At 40.5% G+C, this 18,128-nt stretch overlaps 1 protein-coding gene across 3 annotated transcripts in view; it reads left to right on the forward strand.

The window, feature by feature from the left end:
* Positions 1-18,128, forward strand: part of TENM1 (teneurin transmembrane protein 1) — a 766,344-nt gene that overhangs the window by 235,143 nt on the left and 513,073 nt on the right. For all 3 annotated transcript variants that reach the window (XM_044305876.1, XM_044305878.1, XM_044305877.1), the window contains exon 6: positions 12,716-12,738. In XM_044305876.1, the coding sequence (XP_044161811.1) occupies positions 12,716-12,738 (23 nt within the window). The remainder of the gene's footprint in view (positions 1-12,715; positions 12,739-18,128) is intronic.

Genomic DNA, 18,128 nt, shown 5'->3' on the forward strand with positions numbered 1-18,128 from the left:
GGATTTATTTGCTGGCTTTTCCATGAGACTGGGGTCACAGCACTGTGCTATTAAAACTCCCTTGGTGGATTAGGTCATTAACATTATAATGGATAGGTCATTAACATTTTTGAAGGTGAATTTCTCTAAAACAGCAGAGTTTATGCCAAAGGATCTTGTTATTTGAAGCTACTTATTATCCAGCCACCTAGATTCTCAGCTGAAAAGATGAAGTGACAATGTTGGGATGGGTTTGCTTTGGCAACAAGCATTGTTGACTTTGTGCAAAGCATTTCTTTCAGGATTAGTTCTACTTTGCCTTTTTTAGACAAAAAGATGATTTCTATCACGATTTCCATTTATGAGAAAGATTAAAAAAAATCATAAAATGTGGATGCTTTTTAGAAAATATATTTAGCCACAATGAGAGCCCAATTCAATGTTATTCATGATAGTTATATTTATTCTAATACATTTATCTATTCTTATCATTTTTGTTGTATGAACAGTTGAAGTACTTTTGCCATTTTGCTTAGCTTTGCCCAAATACAACAGCAAAGGAATGAATGACATCTATTGATTATCTTACAGACTGGACTAAACTATTAGACTGTGGGACCTGTTCACCAAAAAGTAAGCTTTACTTTCCACTTTTCCCCTTGTATATAATATTTTTTTTTTTTTACATTTTTATATATTAATACACATGTAAATCCCTCATTACTAAATGGTGTTTTCATCATATCATTATAACCTATCATTTCATTGCTTGAATTTGTGTTGAAATAGTACATAGTTTGTGTTCAGGGACAATAACTATGAATAATATGCACTTTTTGTAGAAGCATGCATATATTTTTTTCTGATGTTGTGTCTTCGATCAAGATATATAGACACATGTTAAAAGATTGCTGATATTTTAAAGGGAATTTTCAGTTTGGAGCTATTTCATGGATTACATTAGAAAGTTATGATGGTTTCTGCTTACAAGCACAGTGGGCGACATAGCCGCCAGTTTCTGTTATTTTAAACAGCAGAGGCCTGGAGCAAATGTCTACGATCAGCCATAAGGCTGATTGCAGACATTTAACCCCTCAAATCCTACGTTCAAATGTGACCACAGCACCTGAGTGATAAGTACTGTGCTTCCCAATACTATACTACAGAAACAGTCCCCCTAAAAATACTAGTACTGTAGAGATAGTGCCCCTATGATAATTATTGGCACACAGTGCCCTTAAAAAATGGCTGTTTTCATCAAATAGTTTCCCTAAAACATATAGTGCCGTAAACATAGCGTCCTCCAAAAATAATTGTTCTAAGCTGATGCTGTGCCAGCGTGCCTTCCAATGTAACAGTCTTCCCAAAAGTCCCACCTATAGTAATAATTTTCTGCCAGAGTACACTATGTGGTAACCGTGCGCCCAATAGTAATAATGTCCTTCATTTTGCCACCAGAAATAATAATGCTCCCATAGTGCCCCAGTAGTAAAAATTCCCCCTATAATGCGAGCCTATACAAAAAATACCACCTTAAAATGTGTGCCAGTACAAAAATGTTACCTTATAATGTGCACCAGTACAAAAAAATGCTACCGAACAATTTGCGTTAAGTACAAAAAATGCCCCCTTACGTGCCAGTACAAAAATAATCTCTTATAAATTGTGTCAGTACAAAAAATGACCCCCTTTTAGTGCCCCCAGTAGAACAAATGTCCCCATAGTGGCCCCCTTATAATGTGTCCCAGTACACAAATACTCTTTTTTACAGCCGCGATGTCCTCATAGCGCTTTCTCCAATTACAAAATAATAACCCCCACCCCATTGTGGCCAAACACCATGCTGCCAAATAAAAATAATAAACTCAAATACTTACCTCCATTCCGCTGTCAGTGATGCAGTGCAAGACATAGACCTCTTCTAGTCTGTGCCCTGATCTCTATGCAGCCCAGCTCGGGCAGCGCAATAATGATGACATCGGCCTCTGATAGGCTACAGGATCTAGGACTAAAGCCTATTAGAGGAAATGGTGGGCCACAGAGACATCAGTCCTGTGCCCTGTAGCATTGCTATAGTTGATTATGTAGTTGAGTATGTAGAGATGAGCGTTTCCACAATGAAAGCGCTCATTGCCCATGGCCCTTCTGATGTCCCCCTCTTGCCCCTACCTGGTGCTGCCTGAGGCGATCGCCTCACCTGGCCTCATTAGTGGTACACCCCTGGTCACTTCACCTCTTAAAAAATGGAATAAAAAGTGATCAAAAAGTCACACACTTCAAATTGGTATCACTGAAAAGTACAGATCCCTTTGCAAATAAAAATGAGCCCTCATACAGTTCCGTACACATAACCACAAAAAAGTTATCAATGTCAGAATATGGCAATGAAAAGGAAAAATAAATTTTTTTTCAAGGTTTATTTTTTAGTATTAAAACACAAGAAAAATGATACAAGTGTGGTATTGTTGTAATCATACTGACTTAGATAATTAAAGTTAATTTTACCGCATAGGGAGCGAGTTTAAAAAAAAAACATACAACTGTGGCGGAATTGCATTATTTTCTCAATTCCACCCTATTTGGATTTTTTCTTTCCAGCTCTCCACTACACCATATGTCTCTACAATTTAGGACACGTCCCAAACTAGGGAACTACACCTCGCTTGTCTGTGAGATTTATATTGGTTAATATGTTCTCCCCATGTGCCAGGGGATGCGGTCGACCTAAGAATCAAAGACCCAGACAGTTTGCTGGTTAAAGGCTTATGTGCTGGGCAAAGCCTATAGAGTCAATTTTATCAGTTGTACATAGTTTAGCCATCAATTTTAATATGTCCAATCAAGTATTTATTAAAGAAACCAATCATAAGCACAATGGTATGGAAAAATACATCTAGACATTATGCCTCCTCCACAAACAATATTTCATAGTGTCTCAATGTCTGAGTAGTTCCCTATTTGCCTTTAATAAGTTCTTTATAAATGTCACAAAACTGAATTAAGAAAATAACAAACTTTATTTCTTAATTAAACTTGAAATTCATGCTCTTCATAGTTATATTAGTCCAAGACATTTGAGCATAATACTTAGAAAAAGGGGAAAACTTGAAAATTAAGTACAATTAGCACAATTCATGTTCATTAACCACTTAATTTCTTTCACATTTTCCTCCTCTTGAACATAATTTGCTAATTGTCCTTAGAGATTCCTCATTGACTACATTCAGGTTAAACTAGGGCCTATAGGCCATTCATCAACTGAGGAACTTTATATCCCCAATGCAGATCTTGTATCTGTTCTCCCTGTGGAGGTAAAGGAATTCATGCTCTTCATAGATGTTAAAGGGAACCTGTCACCTGCAAAACGCATATTAAACCGACCACAGTACCTTACAGTACCCCCCAGTGTGTTGCTAATCATGTTTTTCTTTCCTCTTTGTGTTTCTTCATACTTGTTAAAAACGCTGTTTTAATGTTGATTGGTGCTGTCTCCAAGTCAGGCTTGAAGTCAAGGGGGCAGCGGCCTCCTTGCTTAAAATAAAGCTAAGCCCGCCCCTTACGCCTCCTCTCTACAATTAGATGGACATATACAGTACAGACCAAAAGTTTGAACACACCTTCTCATTCAAAGAGTTTTCTTTATTTTCATGACTATGAAAATTGCAGATTCACACTGAAGGCATCGAAACTATGAATTAACACATGTGGAATTATATACATAACAAAAACGTGTGAAACAACTGAAAATATGTCATATTCTAGGTTCTTCAAAGTAGCCACCTTTTGCTTTGATTACTACTTTGCACACTCTTGGCATTCTCTTGATGAGCTTCAAGAGGTAGTCACCTGAAATGGTCTTCCAACAGTCTTGGAGGAGTTCCCAGAGATGCTTAGCACTTGTTGGCCCTTTTGCCTTCACTCCGCGGTCCAGCTCACCCCAAACCATCTCGATTGGGTTCAGGTCCGGTGACTGTGGAGGCCAGGTCATCTGGCGCAGCACCCCATCACTCTCCTTCATGGTCAAATAGCCCTTACACAGCCTGGAGGTGTGTTTGGGGTCATTGTCCTGTTGAAAAATAAATGATGGTCCAACTAAACGCAAACCGGATGGAATAGCATGCCGCTGCAAGATGCTGTGGTAGCCATGCTGGTTCAGTATGCCTTCAATTTTGAATAAATCCCCAACAGTGTCACCAGCAAAGCACCCCCACACCATCACACCTACTCCTCCATGCTTCACGGTGGGAACCAGGCATGTAGAGTCCATCCGTTCACCTTTTCTGCGTCGCACAAAGACACGGTGGTTGGAACCAAAGATCTCAAATTTGGACTCATCAGACCAAAGCACAGATTTCCACTGGTCTAATGTCCATTCCTTGTATTCTTTATCCCAAACAAGTCTCTTCTGCTTGTTGCCTGTCCTTAGCAGTGGTTTCCTAGCAGATATTCTACCATGAAGGCCTGATTCACACAGTCTCCTCTTAACAGTTGTTCTAGAGATGTGTCTGCTGCTAGAAATCTGTGTGGCATTGACCTGGTCTCTAATCTGAGCTGCTGTTAACCTGTGATTTCTGAGGCTGGTGACTCGGACTAACTTATCCTCCGCAGCAGAGGTGACTCTTGGTCTTCCTTTCCTAGGGCGGTCCGCATGTGAGACAGTTTCTTTGTAGCGCTTGATGGTTTTTGTGACTGCACTTGGGGACACTTTCAAAAAATTTTGGACTGACTGACCTTCATTTCTTAAAGTAATGATGGCCACTCGTTTTTCTTTACTTAGCCGCTTTTTTCTTGCCATAATACAAATTCTAATAGTCTATTCAGTAGCCCTATCAGCTGTGTATCCACCTGACTTCTTCACAATGCAGCTGATGGTCCCAACCCCATTTATAAGGCAAGAAATCCCACTTATTAAACCTGACAGGGCACACCTGTGAAGTGAAAACCATTTCAGGTGACTACCTCTTGAAGCTCATCAAGAGAATGCCAAGAGTGTGCAAAGCAGTAATCAAAGCAAAAGGTGGCTACTTTGAAGAACCTAGAATATGACATATTTTCAGTTGTTTCACACTTTTTTGTTATGTATATAATTCCACACGTGTTAATTCATAGTTTTGATGCCTTCAGTGTGAATCTTCAATTTTCATAGTCATGAAAATAAAGAAAACTCTTTGAATGAGAAGGTGTGTCCAAACTTTTGGTCTGTACTGTATATATATATTTATATATACTGCAGAAGTACCCGGCTTTGCACGGTTATATTTCATCTATTTCATTTCATGTTTCCATGTGTCATAAAAATATCTCAACAGTATCCCCCATAACAGTGACCTCTAGAGTACCTGCCCCTTTAACAACAACCTCCTCAGTACCTGCCCCTGTAACAGTGACCTCCACAGTTCCAGTCCCTTTAACTGTGACTTGCACAGTGCCTGCCCCTTTAACATTGACCTCCACAGTGGCCGCCCCTTTAACATTGACCACCCCTTTAACAGTGACCTTCATAGTGGCTGCCTCTTTAACAGTGACCTCCGCAGTGCCTTCCCCTTTAACAGTGACCTCCATAGTGCACACCCCTTTAACAGTTAAATCCACAGCGCCTGTCCATTTAATAGTGCCCCTTGCCCCCCATGCATGCAGGAGCAGTGTAGTTGTGCCGCCAAACATCATATGACTGAATATTTAAGGACCTGCGAACTGCTAAAACCTGTGATCAGTTGTTATGGCAACCTGGACAAGGACCTGCAAGCTTCTATTGGCTAATAAGGGACATGTGACTGTGTAAATGGCAGTTTGAATTTAAGTGAAAGGCTTGCTGGCTTCTATTGGCTAATGCAGGTAATTTTTTGTCAATATATCAGGAACAGTAAGTCCTAGAAACCTTCCCGGGCACCTGATGTACCTGTGTGCCAAATTTGGTGAAGATCGGTCAAGTCGTTTGCTCACGCATAAAGAACGTCTAAACAGACAGACGTCTAGACAGACAGACAGAAACTCATTTTTATATATAATATATACATATATATATATATAAAGAATATATATAATAAATGGCAGCACCAACCTTGGAATATATTGGAGATTGGGTGCAAGCTCCAGTGGGAATAGCGTCCCAGGATAATATCAATGAAAAACAGAGCAGCACTCCAGTAAGGTGAAAAAAAGAAAGCTGTTTATTCACCCAGTGGTGACGTGACGTTTCGGCTCCAACATGAAGCTTTTCTCAAGCAATGTGGCAATACAAACTGAACATACTTATAGTGTGAGGAAGTGACATCATCAAGCATTATTAGCATTGACCCATGCCTATACAGGTTATAATTAAATAATAAAGATAATACATGTGTATACATTTGTATATCAGGTGAACACAGTGCTTAGACATAAAATAGAACCGTGATACGATTGCATATTATAATACATTATCTAAGTAGATGCAAAATTCATGTGTATAAAATGCACTTGTGCAATGACCCAGGTATTTTAACCAATTGGTCATTGCACAAGTGCACTTTATACACATGAATTTTGCATCTATTTAGATAATGTATTATAATATGCAATTGTATCACTGTTCTATTTTATGTCTAAGCACTGTGTTCACCTGATGTACAAATGTATACACATGTATTATCTTTATTATTTAATTATCACCTGTATAGCCATGGGTTAATGCTAATTATGTTTGAAGATGTCACTTCCTCACACTATAAGTATGTTCAGTTTGTATTGCCACATTGCTTGAGAAAGGCTTCATGTTGGAGCCGAAACGTCACCGCTTTTTTTTACCTTACTGGAGTGCTGCTCTGTTTTTCATTGATATTATATATATATATTAGCATTCCTAAACATTGAAATTGCAATGCCAAGAAGAAAAAGTCATGGAATTATGGAAATCATAGAATTGATACACATGCTAATGTTATGCAAATTATAAAATGATGGACATATTAATAACATCTTGATTTATTCAGTATGGAGTATCAGCATCATGCACAGAAATACATGTACCAACATGCCTTGGCATGCAATCAATGATGTTATTTATGGTTGTAAGAGGAATGTTCTGCAATGCTGAATGAACTTGGGCATACAAATCATAAAGGTCAGCTGCTGGCAGCTCCCTTTGCAATTGTCAACAAATGACATCCCATATATGCTCAATGAGAGACAAGTCCACAGACACTGCAGGTCATGGTTGTACATTTAGGTTCATAGTAGCACAAGCAACATGTAGCCTGTTTTTTTTTCCTGCTGAAAAAAGACTGATAGGACATTGAAGAAATGCTTGTACCACTGTTTACTAGTGATGAGCGGCATAGGCAATATTAGTTTTCACTATATTTCAAGAATTTTTCGCATAATATTCGCAAAAAATTAGCAAATTCTAGAAATCCTGATCGCTAGTCATTATTTTTGCGATTGTCCAGATTGTCACTAAAGATTCATATATTTTTTGCGCAATTCATGCAACTTCACATTTTCCTATGTAGATATTACTGATTGGTGCACTAAGTATTGTTGTGACATCACAGCACTATGTCTGTAGCATGTATGAATGGACAGAAGAGAAACAGTAATTCCTATCACACTACCTAACACCCTGCACTGGAACCTATCAGCTACACTATATCACTATCTAACCTATACTGACTATCTTCCACTAACTATCTGTATTACAAACCGGATTCCCAAAAAGTTGGGACACTAAACAAATTGTGAATAAAAACTGAATGCAATGATGTGGAGATGGCAAATGTCAATATTTTATTTGTAATAGAACGTAGATGACAGATCAAACGTTTAATCCGAGTAAATGTATCATTTTAAAGGAAAAATACGTTGATTCAAATTTTCACGGTGTCAACAAATCCCCAAAAAGTTGGGACAAGTAGCAATAAGAGGCTGGAAAAAGTACATTTGAGCATAACGAAGAGCTGGAAGACCAATTAACACTAATTAGGTCAATTGGCAACATGATTGGGTATAAAAAGAGCTTCTCAGAGTGGCAGTGTCTCTCAGAAGCCAAGATGGGTAGAGGATCACCAATTCCCACAATGTTGCGCAGAAAGATAGTGGAGCAATATCAGAAAGGTGTTACCCAGCGAAAAATTGCAAAGACTTTGCATCTATCATCATCAACTGTGCATAACATCATCCGAAGATTCAGAGAATCTGGAACAATCTCTGTGCGTAAGGGTCAAGGCCGTAAAACCATACTGGATGCCCGTGATCTCCGGGCCCTTAAACGACACTGCACCACAAACAGGAATGCTACTGTAAAGGAAATCACAGAATGGGCTCAGGAATACTTCCAGAACCATTGTCAGTGAACACAATCCACCATGCCATCCGCCGTTGCCAGCTGAAACTCTACAGTGCAAAGAAGAAGCCATTTCTAAGCAAGATCCACAAGCTCAGGCCTTTTCACTGGGCCAGGGATCATTTAAAATGGAGTGTGGCAAAATGGAAGACTGTTCTGTGGTCAGACGAGTCAGGATTCAAAGTTCTTTTTGGAAACCTGGGACGCCATGTCATCCGGACCAAAGAGGAAAAGGACAACCCAAGTTGTTATCAATGTTCAGTTCAGAAGCCTGCATCTCTGATGGTATGGGGTTGCATGAGTGCGTGTGGCATGGGCAGCTTGCATGTCTGGAAAGGCACCATCAATGCAGAAAAATATATTCAGGTTCTAGAACAACAAATGCTCCCATCCAGACGTCATCTCTTTCAGGGAAGACCCTGCATTTTTCAACAAGATAATGCCAGACCACATTCGCAATCAATCACAACATCATGGCTGCGTAGGAGAAGGATCCGGGTACTGAAATGGCCAGTCTGCAGTCCAGATCTTTGACCTATAGAGAACATTTGGCGCATCATAAAGAGGAAGGTGCAACAAAGAAGGCCCAAGAGGATTGAACAGTTAGAGGCCTGTATTAGACAAGAATGGGAGAACATTCCTATTTCTAAACTTGAGAAACTGGTCTCCTCTGTCCCCAGACGTCTGTTGAGTGTTGTAAGATGAAGGGGAGATGCCACACAGTGGTGAAAATGGCCTTGTCCCAACTTTTTGGGGATTTGTTGACACCATGAAATTCTGATTCAACATATTTTTCCCTTAAAATGGTACATTTTCTCAGTTTAAACTTTTTGTTACGTGATTTATGTTCTATTCTGAATAAAATATTAGAAGTTGGCACCTCCACATCATTGCATTCAGTTTTTTTTCACGATTTGTATAGTGTCCCAACTTTTTTGGAACCCGGTTTGTATATATATGAGCTAACTAACTATCTAATGTAATTGTATAAGTAATAGGATCCAAATGATATTATATATCATTCTACATCTTTGTGAATTCTCGAAGTGCCGATATTCGCGATAAAAATTTGCGATTAGAATATTTGCGATCAACACTACTGGTTACACAATCAAATCAATGTAACGGCAAGTTGTTAGTGTCCATGAAATGTAAACTAGAAGGGTCTGGATAACATATTATGCCACCCCACACCATAATCCCGGGAGTAGGACCAGTGTGATGTTAATCATTGTGTCCAAGGACTCATAGCTGAAGAGGATAAACCTTTGAGAGCGGTGGCATGAGGTGAATGGAAAACCTGCAGCTGGACATCTGGCTCGTGTCCCAGTGTCATACAAACACCTTCTGATGGTTTGTGTACTATAGTAACATAGTTTATAAGGCTGAAAAGACGTCTGTCCATCCAGTTCAGCCTGTTATCCTGCAAGTTGATCCAGAGGAAGGCAAATCGATACTGTTGGCCACCCAAGGCTTGGAATGTGATGTCCAATTTTATTAACAGTACAGAATGAGTCACTACATGCCATTCTTCTTATAAAACATTGTAGAGAATTGCCTCTGTGCACCTCTTGCTGTCATCCCAGTTTGTCGTTGTTCTCTCAACTGAGCAATGTCTTGACAAATTTGATTTGGTTAATTTGGCAAACTTCGATAAGAAATTGTCACGAGGGTGTCAAGAGCCACGTCTGACTCCGTTATACCCGGGGTCAGGAAGTCGCAGCGGGTGGCTGCGCGCTCTATGTCTAAAGATCACGTTGTTTCTTAGTGATTGTTTTCTGTGTTTGCCTTGCTATCCTTTTTGTCTCACTCAGGGATCCGTAGCTTCTCCTCCTCAGCTGTTTCTTGTCTGCCACTCCCAACCTCCTTATATTCTCCTCTCACACTTCTCTAGTTGCCAGTTATAGAGCTTCCTGCCTGGACTTCTATACTGACCCACTGGAGCTGTGAATCCTGGTTGTTGTTTCAGAGTGCTACCCTCCGGATCCCTGTTGGGCTTTTTGTTGTCTCCTGTTGTCGCCCACCTGGGATTATATGTTGAGTCTGTATTGTCTGTCCTCCCCTTGGTGTTTTCCTTTAGAGCTAGTGGTGCGGACTAGTGTTCCCACCGCCCTGTTCACTATCTAGGGCTCATCTTAGGGAAAGCCAGGGTTTTAGGCACGTGATCGGCGTATGGGTGAGGAACCCGTCTAGGGACGTCAGGGCAGCCAGGTGCCAGCCGCAAGGTGAGTCAGGGGTCACCACCTTCCCTCTCACTTGGGCAGGGCCTTCCTCTTTCCCTCCCTCTGTGTCACGTATGTGATAGTCACGCCGATCGTGATAGAAATTCGATTTGTTATGAATTAATTTGTCATTTATCACAATAAAGCAGGTATACCCAGCCTAATCATATTCACCCCACATAGTGGCACAATCTCAGTGTGTAAACTGCAGGAAGAGTGCAGGTAGAGTGTATCGCCGTGTACATTACGTTCTAGTGTACCCACATTTATAGGTTATCCGTTCTGTGGATACTATGTCGTCAGCATTAAAGACAGGTGTATTTCATCACCGTCTACATTACTGTGCACCAAGATTTATAGCTAATCCCTTCTGTTAAACAAAAAGAAAAGCAGACAACACCCCTCAGTAAAGCAAAGAACCCATGCACACACTCCTGCAGTGCAATGGCTTCTTAGTGGAACAATATAAGGAAATAGAGAAAAGAACACTCTTTTAATGCATGTTGTGGCAGTCCAAACACATGCTTTTTAATCCCTTCTGTTAGCTATAGAGTTACGGTGCGACAATATTATAGGTCACTGTTACCGACAGGTCTAATGTATCACCGTGGACTTAAATGAGTAGTGCCCCAAGATTTAAGTAGTGATCCCATAACAGAGTGGGGAGGGTAGCAGCAGTGGCAGTAGCAGTGACAGTAGTGACCCCATGACAAATTGGGGTGGGTGGCAGCAGTGGCAGTAGCAGTGACAGTGACAAAACTAATAAAACAGAAATAAAAAAGAAATAAAACGTAATAGAAATACAGTATTTCCATCTCTTCTGTGTCACTCCTTACAAATACTGATGCAAAGTAGTGACCGTGTGAATGTGGGCTTCTAATTAATTTGCATCTGTTTTGGCCATTTACATCTGAAATCAGTTTTCTTTAATAAGGAAAAAGTCCTACATACAGAACTTTAATGGCCTCTCACACAGTCAGTATTTGGTCACTATTTGGCATCAGTATTTGTTTAGTATTTGTAAGTCAAAAACAGGAGTGGGTCCAAAACAGCAGCAGTAGTGGCATACGGCACAAGGTGGTGGCAGATCCCAGTAGTGGCAGAACCCCACAATAGCAGTGTGATAGCAAGGCATAGTGGCATGCTTATCCTTAAAAAAAATTAACTTGTACATATCAGTAGGCCAAGAAGCTCAATTATTGTCCTGGAGATAGAGGGATCAGGAGGGCTGCAGCATTAGATTGGTGACAGCAGGCCAGAAGTAATGGTCCATTTTGCTGAATATTCCTGTGTGGCAGCACACTACAATAAGATCATTAGTGGCGGAATCATTTATTCTGTTGCATCAGGCACCGGCATCTGGAAATCCAGGTTGATCAACGCCTGATTCATCTTTATGAAAGTTATTCTCTCAACATTTTGGGAGGAATGGCAAGTTTTCTTAGGGGTAATTTATGCCCCCTGCCACCCTGAACACTCGCTTTAATGCCAGCCTATTGGCTGAGCAGGAAAACATGTCCATGGCAAACTCAGCCAGTTGCAGCCACACTTCAAGTTTGCATGCCCCATAATCTAAGGGGATCTTGAATCATAGGTGAAAGGGTGCAGTCCAAGTATGCCACAACTGTAATACTAAATGAGTGGTACGGTTTACCCATGCCATTTTATGGTGATGTTGCACGTGTGGATGCAGGGCTGTCATGCCAACATTGGTACCCTGGCCTCGCCTCACCTTCTGCTTACATATCCTGCATACTGCCATGCTAACGGCCCCCAGCAATTTAATGAAAACTTCCCACACTGCTTAGTATGGCATTTTCCCTCCGCCATTGCGTGATGCCTGTCTGCTGCTTTTATAAACCTATGCACTGCTAGAGTGTTCCTCACAGGTAGTCTCCCAAGTAGAAGGCGTGTACCCTACCCATGTTTGGCTACAGATCTCCCTTTGCTTCCACTCTGCTGTCTTATGGGCATGCTTCCACCCTACTGTCTCATGGGCACTCTGCCACCTTCGCCCCCTTATTATGATGATGCTCCCTCTTCACCCGACTCCCATGTGCAATCAGCTAAAGCTTCATCTAAATCTGTTTGGTTGTCATTTATGTCACCATCACCTGTCTCTTGTGCTTGTCCCTGACCTCTTGCAACATGTGCTCCCACCTGACTGTCATCAACGGTAGTTGCACGCCTAGAGTCCACAGCGGACCTCTCCTCCAAGTTTGTGCTGGCCTGTAACTGCTGACTGTCCTCACAAAGATTATTCTTGCTGAAAGCATAGCAGAGCAATTGGCATACCTTACTTAGCTAGCAGATGGAGCAGCAATAGCAAGAGGCAGCTTAAGGACAGGTGAGGGAGGGAGGAAAGTCTGTTCCTGGGCCATGCCAACTAAGCATGGTGTCAGAAGAATCCACTAATTCCTGGCTGTGTGTATCACTTCAGATGATGTTGAAGAATGAGTCAACCTATCCAGTACAGCTGGATTGTTGGTCAAAACACCACCACTGGATGACAGTGACAGCTGTGGTATTTTTCTGCTGCTGCCACCACTTCTGCAGCTACTTGTACCGGCTACAGCAACATTTTTATCACTGCCCATTCCTTTTTTCAGCCCGGGCAACTGTCTGTTGGCCATAGTGTACAGTAACTGTATCAGTAATGTAACAGATTAACTATAAATGTTGCAGCAGTTGAACAAGATATATGTGTGATGCCCTTTAATACTAAGGCACAGTAATTCTATATATAAAATAAAAGATTAAATGGGATTGTGGCAGCAGTTCAACAAGATGAACATGGCGATTACACTCAACCTGCATTGTGTCTGCAGTCTCCCTATGCTCTTTCTGTCTAAAAACACTCCCTATGATCTCCGTACACTGTCCCTGCACTCTCCCTATCCAATCTTCTAGAATTAAAACACTGTTCCTAGTGCATTATCACTTGTCATATTCTTCCCTAAACTCAGCTCACAGTGAAATGATTGAGACCTTGCGGGATGAGACTTTTATAGGGATATGGCATCACAGAGGATGGCTATCTGCTGATTGGCTGGCTGCAAGGCATTATGGGTCATATCACGTTCCGAGGCTTCTTACTTTCACTTTGTAACATGTGCAGCAGCCATTTTGACAAAAATATGTGATTTCTTGCCACGGAGCGTGAGGAAATTTGGCTTTGCAGCAAATCTAATTTTTCCTAAACTTCAGATCAAATTCTGCTTCGGATGGTTCAATTGGCTCAACACTACTCTCAACCACCAGGTCATGCAATGTTAAACAGTGCTGACATCTGGGACTAGACACATAGCTGAGATCTCTCAGTTCAAGGATTCTGTACCTCTCAGTTTACTACAAGTGGTGATAATGGGCACATCGATGAACAGCATCACACAATCATCCCATACAACATGATCTAAATTTTTAGGTTTCATGCGGCTAAAAAGCATTTGGGCTCGTTTATCAAACTGGTGTAAACTAGAACAGGATTAGTTGACCATAGCAATCAGTCAGATTCCACTTTTCATTTTTAGCAGCTCCTTTGGAAAATGAAAGGTGGAATCTGATTGGATGCTATGGGCAACTAAGCCATTTCTACTTTACACCAGTTTGATAAATGACCCCATAAAAAATCCATGAATTACCCGATGGAAATATTTACAGGGTCACCTTCCAACAACACTAAAAAGTTAAATTCTAACCAAGAGGTTTTTAATGATTTGAGCATAAAAATATCTTTCCCAAACTGTCAAAAAACTAATATCTTATGTAATGTGTTCTTTCATTGGTCTTTGTGTGATATGTAATTTGGAATACTATCTTGCTATCTACTAGTTTTAGCTAGTCATAGATTAGCAATTAATACAATAAAGTAAATTACAAATAATAACGCGTGTTTCAGCCAAAATTTCCTCCATTTATCTGTTATTGCTTGGAACTCATTCAAATTTTTCATGTCACATTTAATTAAATAGTGTATGTGCATTGCTTGAAGCATTTTTCCTACTTTATAATTCCAGTTGTGCATTTTTATTCAAAGATAGCAGCACTGAAAATATTGTACCATGGACTCCTTCCAAGTAGTTTATTTGAAAATACATTTCTCTGTCACTGCCAGATAATCGTGAGCTTGGCCATACACAGTAGAAAGCTGCAGCATCATATTTACAAAGGGAACAGCCTGTGCCCCAACTCACCATGTGTCTAAAGCACCCAGCCTCATGCCTGCTCAGGCGTCATTTCAAAATTCTGCTACAGATTATAGGTGATATGAAAGAGTAGCTGCAGCTAAATGTTTAAAAACCACTTGCTGTGTCCTGCCGATTTTGAGAAAGCATTACGTTAGGGTTTGTTTTAGGTGCCTCAGTTGTTTTAACATCTTCAGAACCAACTCACTGCATAACAAGCTCCCTGCTGAGGCTGACACAGTTCCTTTCACATTATTTAATATCCAAAACACAATTGCTAACTTCTATACTTCTTTTTCTTATACATTATGGCTACGAACAAGTAAGTGTCCACTGATGTAGTCATTTAGTGGTCCATGGACATAAAAGGTTTGGAAATCATTGATTAGATATTTAACTCAACATAACACAAACTTTAATTGAACTTAACTGCCATGATCTAGGAGATATAAATAAGTTAGGTTAAAGTGACCCAATTTCAAGAAAAAAAAAATCATATTAGGTGGGGGGCAAACAGAACACTTACCTGTTGAGTGACAAATCTGTCAATTCCCAGGTTCGTCTTCTGTCATCCAAGATAGTCCTATCACTTCTTAGACTATCTGAAATGTGCATTTGGAAGTCCAAGGCATTTCCTGCTTGTCCAGCACTGCCCTCAGATTTATCAGCACTACTCATATGAACTATCTTGAATGACAGAGGAGAAGACTTGGAATCATTATATTTGCAGCTGAAAAGCGTTTGGTTTGGTTTGTTCCCCAGTGTTTTTTTTTTTTTTTTTTTGAACCAGGTAGTTGCTTTAAAGGGTATTCCAGTTATATAAAGTTATCCCCTATCTATAAAATAGGGGACAACTGTTAGATTGGTGGGTATCGGTGGACACATGCCCAACCAGCCACTCCATTCATATTGGGGAAGCTCCAAGGAATACTGGGCCCTCGTTTTTGTGATTGGTGGGGGGTCCCGGAGGTAGAAACCCCACTAATCTAATAGTTATCCCCTATCCCCCTTGGCAATAACCAAAGACAATTACCTCTCCCAACTGGTTCAGGACCCGACTAGAGGGACGGCTATACTGGACTTAGTATTAACCAATAGGCCTGACAGAACAACAGACGTGCAGGTTGGGGGACACCTGGGAAATAGTGACCATAAAGTAATAACCTTCCAATTATCATTCAAAAGAGCGTTTCTACAGGGAGGAACAAAAAAACCAAACTTCAAAAAAGCTAAATTTAGCCAAATAAGAGACGCCATAGGCCGACCTAACTGGGACAAAGTCCTCAAAAATAAAAATACAGCCACAAAATGGGATATCTTTAAAAACATCCTAAAATCTCACTGTTAGAGGTACATACCGTATGGGAATAAAAGGTTAAGGAACAAAAAGAAACCAATGTGGATAAATAGAACTGTAAAGAAAGCAATAAATGACAAAAAGAAAGCATATAATTCACTGAAACAGGAGGGGAGCACGGAAGCACTGAAAAACTATAAGGAAAAAAATAGAACATGTAAAAAACAAATAAAAGCGGCCAAACTAGAGACCGAGAGATTAATTGCCAAAGAGAGTAAAACTAACCCTGAAATGTTCTTCAGTTATATAAATGTTAAAAAGTATAAATCTGAAGGTGTCGGCCCTCTAAAGAGTAATGAGGGGGAAGTCGCAGAGAGCGATGAGGAGAAAGCAAAGCTGTTAAATATTTTTTTCTCCAATGTATTCACTGAGGAAAATAAACTGTCAGATTACATGCAGAATGTAAAAATAAATTCCCCATTAAAAGTGTCCTGTCTGACCCAGGAAGAAGTACATCAGCGACTTAAAAAGATTAAAATAGACAAATCGCCAGGACCGGATGGCATACACCCCCGTATCCTAAAGGAATTAAGTAATGTCATAGCCAGACCCTTATTTCTGATATTTGCAGACTCTATACTGACAGGGAATGTCCCACAGGATTGGCGCATGGCAAATGTGGTGCCAATATTCAAAAGGGGTCCAAAAACAGAGCCTGGCAGCTATAGGCGGTAAGTTTAACATCTGTTGTGGGTAAACTGTTTGAAGGTTTTCTGAGAGATGCTATCTTAGAGCATCTCAATGGAAATAAGCAAATAACGCCATATCAGCATGGCTTCGTGAGGGATCGGTCATGCCAAACTAATTTAATCAGTTTCTATGAGGAGGTAAGTTCTAGACTTGACAGCGGCGAATCAATGGATGTCGTATATCTGGACTTCTCCAAAGCATTTGACACTGTACCACATAAAAGGTTAGTATATAAAATGAGAATGCTCGGACTGGGAGAAAACGTCTGTATGTGGGTAAGTAACTGGCTCAGTGATAGAAAACAGAGGGTGGTTATTAACGGTACACACTCAGATTGGGTCACTGTCACTACTGGGGTACCTCAGGGGTCAGTGTTGGGCCCTATTCTCTTCAATATATTTATTAATGATCTTGTAGAAGGCTTGCATAGTAAAGTATCAATTTTCGCAGATGACACTAAACTGTGTAAAGTAACTTACACTGATGAGGACAGTATACTACTACAGAGGAATCTGGATAGATTGGAGGCTTGGGTACATAAGTGGCACATGAGGTTTAACACTGATAAATGTACAGTTATGCACATGGGAAGGAATAATGCAAGTCACCCGTACATACGAAATGGTAAAACACTCGGTAACACTGACATGGAAAAGGATCTAGTAATTTTAATAAACAGCAAACTAAGCTGCAAAAACCAGTGTCAGGAAGCTGCTGCCAAGGCCAATAAGATAATGGGTTGCATCAGAAGGGGCATAGATGCCCGTGATAAGAACATAGTCCTACCACTTTACAAATCATTAGTCAGACCACACATGGAGTACTGTGTACAGTTCTGGGCTCCTGTAAACAAGGCAGACATAGCAGAGCTGGAGAAGGTCCAGAGGATGGGAACTAAAGTAATAACTGGAATGGGGCAACTACAGTACCCTGAAAGATTATCAAAATTAGGGTTATTCACTTTAGAAAAAAGACGACTGAGAGGAGATCTAATTAATATGTATAAATATATCAGGGGTCAGTACAGAGATCTATCCCATCATCTATTCATTACCAGGACTGTGACGAGGGGACATCCTCTGCGTCTGGAGGAAAGAAGGTTTGTACACAAACATAGAAGAGGATTCTTTACGGTAAGAGTAGTGAGACTATGGAACTCTCTGCCTGAGGAGGTGGTGATGGTGAGTACAATAAAGGAATTCAAGAGGGCCCTGGATGTATTTCTGGAGCGTAATAATATTACAGGATATAGCTTCTAGAGAGGGGTTGTTGATCCAGGGAGTTATTCTGATTGCCTGATTGGAGTCGGGAAGGAATTTTTTATTCCCCTAGTGGGGAAAATTGGCTTCTACCTCACAGGTTTTTTTTTTTTGCCT

This window comes from Bufo gargarizans, chromosome 9 (genome assembly GCF_014858855.1).
Source record: "Bufo gargarizans isolate SCDJY-AF-19 chromosome 9, ASM1485885v1, whole genome shotgun sequence".
NCBI lineage: Eukaryota > Metazoa > Chordata > Amphibia > Anura > Bufonidae > Bufo > Bufo gargarizans.